The sequence below is a fragment of the Nilaparvata lugens genome, chromosome 6 (genome assembly GCF_014356525.2).
Source record: "Nilaparvata lugens isolate BPH chromosome 6, ASM1435652v1, whole genome shotgun sequence".
Lineage (NCBI taxonomy): Eukaryota > Metazoa > Arthropoda > Insecta > Hemiptera > Delphacidae > Nilaparvata > Nilaparvata lugens.
Window position 1 is genome coordinate 49,125,621 of NC_052509.1, and position 12,814 is coordinate 49,138,434.

At 32.7% G+C, this 12,814-nt stretch overlaps 1 protein-coding gene across 1 annotated transcript in view; it reads right to left on the bottom strand.

Annotated features, from left to right (window-relative positions):
* Positions 1–966: 966 nt before the first annotated feature.
* The window catches only part of LOC111053816 (LON peptidase N-terminal domain and RING finger protein 3), a 45,014-nt gene continuing 33,166 nt past the window's right edge, over positions 967–12,814 (bottom strand). Inside the window, exons 3-11 of the mRNA XM_039431478.1 lie at positions 12,491–12,613; positions 11,031–11,068; positions 10,527–10,563; positions 7,383–7,512; positions 6,672–6,874; positions 5,602–5,891; positions 3,867–4,051; positions 3,399–3,488; positions 967–3,232 (exon numbers count right to left, since the gene is read on the bottom strand). Coding sequence (XP_039287412.1) covers positions 3,003–3,232; positions 3,399–3,488; positions 3,867–4,051; positions 5,602–5,891; positions 6,672–6,874; positions 7,383–7,512; positions 10,527–10,563; positions 11,031–11,068; positions 12,491–12,613 — 1,326 coding nt within the window. The 3' untranslated portion in view covers positions 967–3,002. The remainder of the gene's footprint in view (positions 3,233–3,398; positions 3,489–3,866; positions 4,052–5,601; positions 5,892–6,671; positions 6,875–7,382; positions 7,513–10,526; positions 10,564–11,030; positions 11,069–12,490; positions 12,614–12,814) is intronic.

Genomic DNA, 12,814 nt, shown 5'->3' on the forward strand with positions numbered 1-12,814 from the left:
GCTCTTTCCATTATTATAGTAAAGATGATGGATAGATGAATGATACATCAGTATCTTTGAATGAGAATAACTTTTGAACGGTTTCAGAAATCGGTATGGTTTTGATGCGACAGAAAATCAGTTATTTTTATTCTAATAGGATCCCCAATCATACCCATCATCTAATGTCCCTTTTAAAAGAAATGTTCAGCTGCTTCTATACAACAACTGGAGGCATGAAAAATTGAAAACTTAACGTAATGAAATCTTGAAGAACTGATAATAGGCATACAACCATCATCGGTTAGTTAAGAATCTATATGCAAAATTTCAAATTAATCAGTCGAGTATTCCAGACGTGATGATGCGTCAAACATAATTTCCTATTCCTTAAGTGTATAAGCCAGTTCTTTCCTTGATTATAATATAGAAAACTGAAGAAGACATAAGGTACTTGAAAACCTCACAGAATCATATTGATTTTTTTTTAATCCTTGGGGGGGCCTAGGCCCCCCTGCCCCCCCCCCCCCTAATGGCACCCCTGATTATAACCTCCTCATAAAAAACCACACTTCTGGGCTACAACAATGTAGCCTATGGAAATTCATGTACGGTAGGGTAGCATAGATGAAATTTGAACATTAATTCTGAAAAATCTAGAAGGAAAATTGAAATTTGGGCTTCCAGGTGCACGAGATTGATATTTCTAGAATCTATATGCAAAATTGGGAGATCTAAATCATTCCCGTTTTTCCGGTATGCAATCCACAAGTTGACATGTTCTGATGCGAACAAACGAATACACGAAAAAACGAACACACGAACAAACACAACCCTACTCTCTCTTATTATATAAGATTTGGCTCATGCCAATATATTATCTAATATAGGTAGCTCTGTAATGAATTGACCTAAAATTTTCAATCATCACTAGTGCATATTTTGGTTCAAAGGATTTCCAAGTCGGGAATAAAGAAAATAATCAAGTAACATGTATAAATGAGTTTATTTCCAAAATATTTTATGAAAATGTCACTGAAAAATATATATCACATCAAAATTCAATTGATTATCTTACCTTACTCTCTATTAATAAATAATTTCTTATCGATAAAATTTAGAGTTCAGTTAGGTACCTATTAAAAACAAGTATCGTATACTTGATTTCTATTGGTTACTACCCTACTATGCATACACTTCTAACATGTTAATGAGCGAATATAAACATTAATTTCATTTTATCTTGAATGACTCATCCATGTAAATTATTGACAATTATTTGAATGCTCGCTTTATTCTATTTAAATGATAGAAAACAAAATCGAACAAATTGTTAGTATTTTATTTAAAAAATGCATTAACCGGTTTTCGAATTATTAATTACAATAATTACATTATTAACTCAACTCATTCCAATATATGGAAATTTAGTAACCGTGCCTTTCTAATACATTTTGTAACAGAACATTTTTATAATTTATTCGATACAATCTTATACGCATTCAAAAAACATAGGTACTGAAGCGTTATTATTCATAGCACATAGAGGTTGCAATTGTCAAAAATCTCATTTTGAGAAAACTAACGAATGCTGTTGAATTCTTTTCTAAATGAATCTGGAAAAGAATGTTCTTTGGAGCATTTTAAGATATTGCATTCTAATATTGAAGTAAAAAGGTATAATATTCTCATTGTAGTTCATAAGGATTTGAATAAAAATAAATAAATGTAGATAAAATTCAATACCTCAATAAAATTATGAAAAAATCACACAAACTAATGCCAATCAAATAATACACAAATATTGAGATAAATTCACAAATAATTTCCAGATTTAAATATATAAATAAAAATTATAAATCCAAGTACCCTTTTAAAATTGAATCACAATATTGTTCACACGGTAATTTGAAAAGGGTACATAGATTTCCAATTTCTATTTATATTTAAGAGTACCTAGCCCTAAAGAAAAAAGACAATTTCCAGATTATACTTGGACACCTGAATTTATTATTTATTTGTTAATAACACATACCATATTAATTCCTAGGATAATGTAGTTTTTAATAGGCTAGCATCACAATACTATTCTAACAAATAATGATCAAACGTTATTTTCCAAGGTGATAATTTGTAAGAATGTGAGAAACATTAATCTTGAATGCTATATTACTATATTGGAGTCTTCATTGGGTTACTTTCTACAATTAAAATTCAAAAATAAACAGTGAAAAGTTTTTATAGGCCTACTGGACTTTTGTTATTGAGACTAGCGTACACTATTTTTTTTAGAATCGTTTTTGTCATCTACTGTTTATAAATATCAGCCAAGTCGAGTTTCAAAATTGCATGAAATGATTTATCAATTTTAATGTAAAATTTATAAATGATTTTTGTTGAAAATCCATTATATCATTAGCAAAAAACAACAGTATCCAAAGACTCCAGTAACACGCAATAATAATTACAATGCTACGCAATGCTCATAATTATTTCTAACAAAATCAAGATAGAAAAATAAATAATTTCATTATTAAATTTGAGTTAAACTACAGGTTTATTAATAACAAATAGTGTGCGTTATCTTATTGCCTTATCATTGTTCAAGTTCAATGAATTTGTTGCTATATCTATATTCTACTAGTTGTTTATTATATACTGAACTTTAACAAGTCTTCAAGAATTGTTTATAATATTAATTTATTGTACTATTTAGTTGAATTCAATAATTTTACTATACAAATGTGTTCACTTATTACAAGTCTTTGGATTAGAACTTTCTAAATCTAGGAATTGTATTCAATAAATAATTGAGGGAACTATATGTATAAATATTAATAAAGTTGCTATGTGTGCTGATTAACATGTGTATTTGTTGTATCACATGCGGCCAGCCTGAGTATACACGGAGGATTGTACTATCTGTAGCTAGCTAGGTACTATGTACGTACTAGGTACATTACATGTGTAGCCTACTATATGTAGGTAGCTAGGTATGTGAGGACTCTCCGCCTCATCCTATGTCATGAGTTGGTCTCAACTACAGTTGGCTCTTCAGATCGTTTGAGAGGCTTGTGCCTTGTCAATCCCTGGTACTGCTGGCACTGAACAATATGGTCCAGGGTTTTGGCAATCACCTTGAGTCTTTTCTCGAGGCAAGTTGTTCTCAGTATTCCAACCTGCAACAGAAAAAACATAAGTATAAGTGTTTTCATAAAATACAAGCGTGTAACAAAAATCGTTAATAGAAAAGATCAATTGCAAATATTGAGAAATAAGATTATTTCCTTATTTTGTCAAAATTGAACTAATAATCCACATGAATTTTGAAATTATTAGCAAAAAATATTGACTCCAGCAGGGATTGAACCGACAACGTGTACCTTCCATTCCAGAGTCTTGGAGCTACCAAGGTATACTTGTGGAAGTGTCCGTCTGCAGAGATGACGTCAGCTCGTTGAACCATCTGCGACCTTTGCGGTAGACGAAGTCGTGCAGTTCGCAAACATCTGCCAATTCAAATAACTCAATTCAATCAAATTTCCCTACTGGAAGACACTTTGCTGATAATGGAATGTATAAATATATTTGAATGACTAAGATTGCATGTAATTCTGTAGGTGAGCCACTAACAAAAAAATATATTTAAATGATCCTGATAATATGTGGTCGATGACACATACATGTCTCGATGATACAAATCTGTGTATGATTAGAAGTAAAAGAGAAAAGTCTTTCAATATTACTAAAATCAAACTACTTATAGACAAACGGGAATACCAATTCTAACTCCAAATAAAAATAAAGTCTAAAATATGGCATCTATCCGAAGAAACCTCACTTGAAAGTATAAGATGTAATTATGAAACAGTATAGCGTGAACGTACCGTTGTATCTGTGTGCGGGAATAGGCGTGTCAGTGATGTACTGAACACGGGCCGTGTCGTAGCCGTCTTTCTCGCCCCGTGACATCACCTGGAACCGACGCATTCCGACCGTCGACAGAATACTGCAACCGTCGGCCAGGAGTACCCAGTCCTTGATCTCCAGCATTGTGCCGAAGTCAGCGTATCTGTGCACACAAAAACGTGTTCTCAGTCAAATTATTTGTGAAGAGAATATCAACAATATATTTTTTAATTATTTAAAAAAATAGTTTTTATAAATTTGAATTTGATTCTTCCCAGTTTACTTTCACTGTTAATTAGCCTAGTGCACTAGTTTTTTTGGACCCCGACCCCTCTATTATGACCACCTGCTCTATTATGAGTTGGGTTGCCACTGGAGAAGTGGCGACGACTAGCAGTAGGGTGAAGGACTTGACGGAAGGTTCGGTTGCACAAAAATTCCATGAAATTTAAACGCGAGATCAAGTGCTGATCAAAGTCGTAATTCGCTTTTTGGAAATTGGTACCTACTTTTCCAGATAACAATAGGGGTTAGGGGAGTGTTATGGTAAAAGAAGTTCCGTTCCTATTTTTTAGCTCATTCATTGATTTAATAAATGTGTGTACCTCTTATTATCTCTAAGTTTAATTTTCCGTGTCAGTTCACTAGTTGATTTGCAATTATTTAATATTATTTCGTACTGGAGTTTTAAAAACAGCAGAATTGTTTTGAATACCGACATTGAGAATATTCACGTTTCATTTATAGGGCTGCTACTAAAGCATCAAGTCAATGTCGTTTATTTATTTGCACTATAACTAGTTGAAACATGTTGTGCATTATTAATAAAATATAAAAAGGGAACTTGATGATTTTTATTTAATTTCAAAGTATTGAAAGTTACTCTCAATACTGTTTGAAATTTGAAATGAAATAGTTGTAAAACGTTTATTTTTTATTCAACTCCATATCACTTTTGGAAATGGCATTTATGTCTAAACATGCCATAATTGAAATAAGGTTGAAAAAAGTATGCACTTTGATTTTTTAATCTTTAAATTGTAAAACATTGTACACTCCTATCATAGTGGGAGTATCAAGTGAAGTAAATTTCACAGTTTCTTCAAAGTTTGGACATTTTTAATTGGTTGTGATAAACTCAATTCATTTTAGAAGTATTTTTAAATTGAAAAATGTTTTCGTTTGATTCGGAGTTTAATACGGAAATATGTAGTAACACATGACCTAGCTACATTAGGACTGTTGTATAAATTAGAATTTATTTATTTATTTATTCGTTGATATAATTACAAATCATATGAATATGATCGAGATAGAACAACGGGCATAGCCCAAAACTATTCTGTTCCCAAATTTTGATAAATAATGAAGTGTCCGAAAAAATAGGTTAATATGTTCTTACTGAGGAAATTTAAAGTTCAAATTCTGTCCAAGAATATATATTAGCTAGAAATTTTGAATTTAGAATGATTAAAATACCAAATTATAGTCAAATTTTGCACTTAATATCACCGCACTTTGAATAAATTGAGTTATTTCAGAAAATTTTGAAGCCAAAAATATACACACAACTTTCAACTAGGCACAGCTGTTACAAACTCTTAATAATTGTCAATAATGTCATAATTGGAACCGTTCTGGACTTGGGCCCGCGTGGTGCTTTTATGAAAGTTGTGTGAATGTTGTGTCAATACTGAATGATTGAATAAGTACCTCTTGGCGCCATGCTGATTGACAATACAGGCGGCGGCCATGGCGAACTGCCTCGTCCCGGCCTCGACACAGCGACGAACCATGAGGCGGTAGCGCGGCTCGAACACGAACAGCGGACAGGACACGGACGGGAAGGCGGTCGTGCAGACGAACACTGGCGTGTCGGCTGCGGGAGGGGCCAGCACCTCTTCCCGGTGCAACAGCATGCGGGCGGCGTATGCACTCGGCACGGTCAGTACCAGGGCTCGCTCCACCCAGTCGGTAACCTGTTTGCCGTGCACTGACAGGTACTGTAACACGGAACAAAATTGGGTTAGGTTGGATATCATTATAATAAATTATCGACATCAACTATAAAGGTCTTTTTCACACCTACCAGTCTGTGCAAACCTTAGTATGCACCATTAAGCTAGTCTTATGGAGTACAGCGCTGCCAGATTTCACAGATCCAAAGAGCCTGCAAAATAATTGTGTGAGAGAAAGAGCGAAAGAGAGCGTAGTTCTTTTTGATAGAATCAGCATAAAAACGGCAACCGTGTCTGCTCCAATTGTTCTTTTGAAATAACATTGGCTATAAAGCTCCGTGCTGCCAACTTAGGTTTGCCTTTGCACCGACTATAGAAGTCTTTGGAATATGTAGACTTTGCCCATCTTGAAATGTTAAATCTACGTTATGCTGGTGTGTAAAATGTACGAGATAAGTCGGCTATTTCTTCCGAAGATGTATTTCTAGCTACACTATGCTAGGTGTGGAGTGATCTTCAGATTGGTTATCATTATGGTAAATTACCAACAAGCATTGGAATGGATAAATTTGGATGAATAAATTTTGTTCATCTTGTGAAGGTTGTAATGGAACTAGAAATATAAAATAAGGAGGATAGAACCCATCTAGATTATTCCTTGTATTGCTTATAAGGTATTTTGGACTGTCCAAAAGGCATTTCCTTTTGTTCATCAAATGGAATTGATTCCTTGCAAAATTGAAGGAGTTGATGCCTTCCCAAAAACAAGGCATTGATTCCACAAGTTTTGCTAAATTTAATAATTTTGCTGAGTTAGAAACTCACATCAGCCAGTGACGTCATGCAGAGCGGACAGGTGGACCTGTAGTCGAGGCAGCGTTCGAGGCACATAGAGCAATAAGTGTGGCCACAGGGAGTGGTGATGGGTCGCCACAGAGTGCGACAGCACAGGATGCAGTCGAAGTCCGCCGGCTCCACGCTGTTCGAGTTCACCACAAAGCTCGACGAAGTCGTCTTCACGCCACACTCTGCAACCAACAATTGAAGAGTTTGTTCATCTATTCATTTATCTCTTAACCAATTCACTCATTAATTTATCTCTCAACCAATTCACTCATTAATTTATAAATTACAGTATCTGGAAATGTATAGAGACGATTGACTTTGACTTTGACAGAATGTTTATTCTTTCAAGCATTTTAATGAATTTATTCATTCATTCATTTATTTATTATTTACAATCAACTCAAGGACAAAGAAACAATTTACAATTTACAATCAATTCTATAATAATTGAAGAATATGGAAATGTATAGAGACGATTGTCTTTGTAAAGAGTGTGGCCTATCCTGCCCCTTCAAATTTCGCAAAATGTACATTACCGTGGGTTTAATAATTGAGTTTTGATGTGTGTGGCCTATTCAGTTCCTTCGTAGCAAACCCAATCAATAAAGACATGATGGAACATGGTTGGATAAGATTGATAAGAGTGTAGCCTATCTTGCCCCTTCACATCTCAAAAAGTTTTGCACATACCCGTGGGTTTAATTGTGTAATGCGTGTAGCCTATCCAGTTCCTTCGTGTACCAAGCCCAGCAAATAAAGACATGCCGATGATGCGCTGACGCATGAAAGAAGAAGCTTGATTTCTGCAGGGTTCAAGCACCTATACATCCCACATACCGTAGCCTAGAACTACAAAGTGAGAATCGTCACCACGCTTGAGCCCCCTCGATGTTTGAAAACTGCAAAGGTTTTGAAAAGCGGGTGTATCTTGACTGCTTCCAAGGAAAATCCAGGAGAATTCAATTGCGTCCTTTCTATTATATATAATATATCTACTTATAATTCATGTTCTTTTCAATGTTATCGTATAATCATCTACTAATTAGTAAGTTATATTATTTCTAAACAAAGACAAAAAATGATGGAGTTTACAATTCATATTTTATTATATTGTCGAATGAAAACAATTATTTGCGTTCCCCGTAGACATGTTTCAAATAAAAATTGGAGTTGACCGAAATTCCTTGCAAGTCATACTTTGTTAGACCTTATAATCGTAATATCTATATTAGTGAATCTGAGGATCTATACCTATCAAAATCTTTCGGCTTTGTGTTTCTCAACGAATAATACTACACACGTCAAGTTCTAGGTAAAAACCTATTATATGTCTTTTAAGAAGACAGATTCATGATTTATTTTCATACACTAGCTTAAAGTTGAGGATTCCAAAAATGTCAATGAATACTACAAATCAGAATCAACCCGATTGATGGCTTCCACGCTAAAAGATCTCGATGAAAAAGTTTTAAAAACTTTTTACTTGAAGTTCTCAAAAATAGAATGCTAGTTATTGTTAAATTTATGTATCACTAGTGCATTAAATTGCTTTAGTAAAGAAAGGAGGTGAAACCAACTCTTTGAAATATGCTCTTAAAAATAATTTTATTATTATGTTAAGTACTTGGTTATTATTTCTACATACCGTGTTTTATGAGCTTCTATAGACACTTATTATAACCAATACACTTGAAATTCTTCACAGACTAAGAACGACTCTATAACTGTTACATTTTTAAAAATTTCTTATCTTTTTATCATGCAACAAATTCTCATACATTTCTTGTCATGGATGCATCGCAATATTTTAAAGTCCACCTTATATAATAAAGTGTTATTTGTATCACATAAAACGTTAAACGCTCATGCGATACCCGTTCAACTTTGAACAGTTGGTTGCATAACTCCAATCATGTAACCTGGTACTTATCTTTATAATTTCAAATCGAGTAGAGCGTATCTTTTTCAAGTCTTATGCAAATAAAAAAAATATACTGCGATTTATTGAAATGTAACTCCTTGTAAATAGGAAAGAATAACATGTTTTGTTCAACTGTGATCTACAATTTCTTTGTAAGCAAGTTGGAGACATTCGCAAGTGTGTCAGAGACGTATCCAGACAAATAGTTTTGAATTCGAATGTATCATCTTGATTGTTCAGTGATAATATTGTGTCAGCTATTGTCATTGAATTTATGGGTATACTTATGTGTGTTCATATTAATTAGTAGCGATACAGTCCAGAGACCATGCCAAAGAGTATTCAAGACATTTTAAATATAATTCCAAGTTGTGCATTCTGGAAAATCTCTAGTTATTACTTCAACATTCAGATATTCGTCGCCTAGATCTTGGGAATAATATTAATACCACTTGTCCATGTGATGAATCTCACACTTCTGAGGTTGTCAGTAAGCGGAGCACATTGAATTAACAAACAAAAGTTCAGTTGAATTGAAAATAGGTTTGAATTTCAAATTAGTAAATGAATATTCAGTGATTATAAGTTGAGTGTTAACAATTTAACGTTATCTGCACACTAGATGGAAAATTTAAATTTCAAAATCAAATCAAATCAAGCTTTATTGTTCACATCGGTACACAACAAATAATATAGGCTACATTGAAAATAACAAATTACAAAATCAAATATTGAGAGAATATACATCATGTATGATGTATGATAAACATCATGAACATCATGAAACTTCATGAAACATCATGTATGATAAAAAGTAATAATGTAAACAATTACTGCTCACAAAGTGCTTCATGAAGCCCTTAGATATGTAATTTATTTATTAATTGATAATATAATTGATTTCCTTGAATGTATTTCTAATCACTGTTCAGATTACATTATAATTACCTAGTGGAAACATGAGGTTGGATCAAATACATTCTTTAAATTGATTTTCATGTTTCAAAGTGTATATTATATTTTTAATTTACTTTTATCGCGTTTTATACAGTATTATCTGTTATCAGTCTATTTATTGCATACATTTGAATATTCAGACACTCATTTCAAACCCCCAAACCCTTTATTTGGGTTGAATGTTTTCGTAGATTTTATCTATAGCCCCAAAATTTTCAATACAATTTCCACTGTAGCAAAAACGCAAACCTCCTGTCCAAAATTGAAAAAAAAATAAAAAATGGCTTTTATCAATAGATGAGATCGAGAACCTATTAAAAAAAATCAGTTAAATCCACAATTCAAACTGGCAACTTGCAACTATTGAGGCATTCAATAAAATATTAAACAATACTAGGTACTGTACATATAATTATATGAACTTGGAAATCATAAACAGAATCACAATAAAAAATTTAAAGTAAAAACGTAAAAGGTACGGAACGAACTCTTTTCTTTTAGATTAAGCTTTGTTATTAGCTCATATCATGCATTACTTCATGATTATTTGCATCTCTCCATTATTTCTTTCATCATTCCTCTTTTCATTATTGTAGCAACCCTACCCATAGTCTTTATTTTTACTCATCTTACGTTTTATTTTTTTCAAAACAAAAATAATTGAAGATATTGCTCTTTGATGGCATCTCCCACATAGACATTTCTCGGGAGTGTCTTTCTCAGTAAATTTAGCAATTATATTTAGTATATATTATTGTAATTACATAATTGTATTAATTCCACAGCTATGTTTTCTTTTTTGTTTGTACTTTCGTTCACTTTCTTTACTGAAGAATAAAATGTATTTATTTATTTTGGAACTGAATCATTCCCTACTAACAAACAGTTTGAGACAGCAAGAAACAACAGAGTTTTGAAGAAAAACTTGATTCGGAGAATCAAATTGCTGTGATTACTCCAACATAAAAAAGAGTGGGAATACGAATGTGGTATCTGGAATAGCAGAGTAATCCCATTATAATTTCAAAGATTGCTCGAAATAACCGTAAATTCAGATTCGCAAAGATAAGTACTAGACACCAGAAGATCTAAATTGTAGCATAATTTTACAAGGCCACCCATCAGATATGTAATTTTGCAATTTTGAAGTGTGGTAACCTTCCATTAGATCAAAAATCTTGATCGCTGCAAAAATTTTTTGCACTCGAAAACTTGTGGCTAGCCAGGCTAATATCTATTATAAGAATCTACTGATTTTCCCCAACTGTCTGCGGATCGTATTGAAGATGTGTGAGATAAACAATAATTGAGTTGTAACATTGATGATAATTACCAACAATAATGCCAATAGATTTCTACAGCTCTAGCATAAATGGAATTACATTTGTTGCTAAGATATGTGATAAGAATTATACATTGTTGATTCAGTGTGTAAGGAGAAATGTGTCAAAGCTGATTACATTAGCATAGAATTATTCTGGAACAGCCTTTGAAGTAACTGCAACAGAAAAATGAAACACATTCAAAATTACTCACTACAATATTATATTCTGGGAATTCCATTTTTATTCAGTGTATAACTTTCAATTATTTTCTTATAATTATACAGTAATCTTATTCAATGTACTGGCATCAACATATTATAATAATTTAAAAAATTAGTAAAAAATCGATCAATATTGTTTTTGTAGACAATCATTCGATAGTTTCACTTTGATGAACATAGAATTCCTTACTGATGATTGATGATACAGATTGCCCTACAATAAGCCGTTATTGAATGTGTGTAACTAGCAAGGATATTTATACTATACATAAACTACAAACTCAATTGAAATAAACATCAATAAGATCTTAAATAATTCAGTAAAAGGGAATTGAGTTCAAGGAGTTCAGGTTTTTTATAACAAATTAAATTATTTATTGTCCAATCAGAAATAAGAACATATCAGAATTTCAAAAAGGTTTGAACCACTGTAGATATTGATAATTTGAAACGTGGAATTGTTTCAAATGAGAACACATTATTCAAGTGAATGGAATTGTTTTTGCCTCAAGTCACGAGTGAGGACAGTGAAATTGAAATTTCAAAAAAATCTATACGGTACTACAAAATACATTGAGACACGTGAATGCATTCATACATAATAGATAATACACGAGTTCTTTGCGGAATGAATAAAAAATTAGTTTTTAGGAAAGTAAAATTGGGCTCGATACGATCATTTCTAATTCTTAAGCGCTGTCGTGCGACAAGAATTGATGACGCGAGAATAAGTACAGTGAGATTCACTTTAAATTGTCAGCATTTTCTGAAAATTACATCGATTCCTCCCATTCAACCAATGCTATCAGTATGAAGTGAATCAGTATTATTTGAAGATGGATAAAAACGTGTCTCATCATTTTTAAAATGCTATTCCAGATGGCAAATATTGGGAAGCTGAGGAATAAATTTGGTTAGATTTGAATTTTTGAAAGGAGATTCGATATTGGGCAGAAAGCATTGTCAAGTGTGACGCAAATTCATTGTTCAACAATCTTGAGGACTTGATGACTTTAGATCTCGGCAAGATGCTATTTTGAAAAGTACACATTAAAAACGTCTCCCATTTGACCTGTTTTGATCAAAGAAAATGTACGTTTGCAGCACATATTCTATATGCTACAATAATATTTTTTCAAGAATGAGATTAGTTTATTCTTGAGGTGATCAGTCATAAAAATATTTTGTTATAAAATGAAGAATATTTTGTTATCTGTACCTTGAGCCAAGTAAGATCTAAGTTTATATTCAACAATAGATTGACAGTTATAAGAACTGTTTGATTTCAATAGCTACAATAATTGATACTATTAAAAACTATTCAGATTGGAACTATTTCAACAAGATTTTCAATTTCGAAAAGCATGTACTCACCCTAGTAACATCTGGTTTCACAGCATATACATTGTTGTCTAGTGCTATACAAATTCCAAACGATATGAGTGCCTCTTCATTGTGACCTAGCGCCGATAGTGCCATTCCTCTCCTATAGTAACCCTGTAACCCAAACCGATATCATCAGTTCATCATTTGTAAATTCACTTTCCATTCTGCCACTAAGGAACTAATCATCAGAAATGAATCACCTCTCTACATAGTTCTATTAGTTCAAGTAGTGGCAATTTTAAGTCGTTTCATTCAAGATGATGGTTATGTTTTATTCATTATGTATATTGAGTTGACGATCACGACACCATC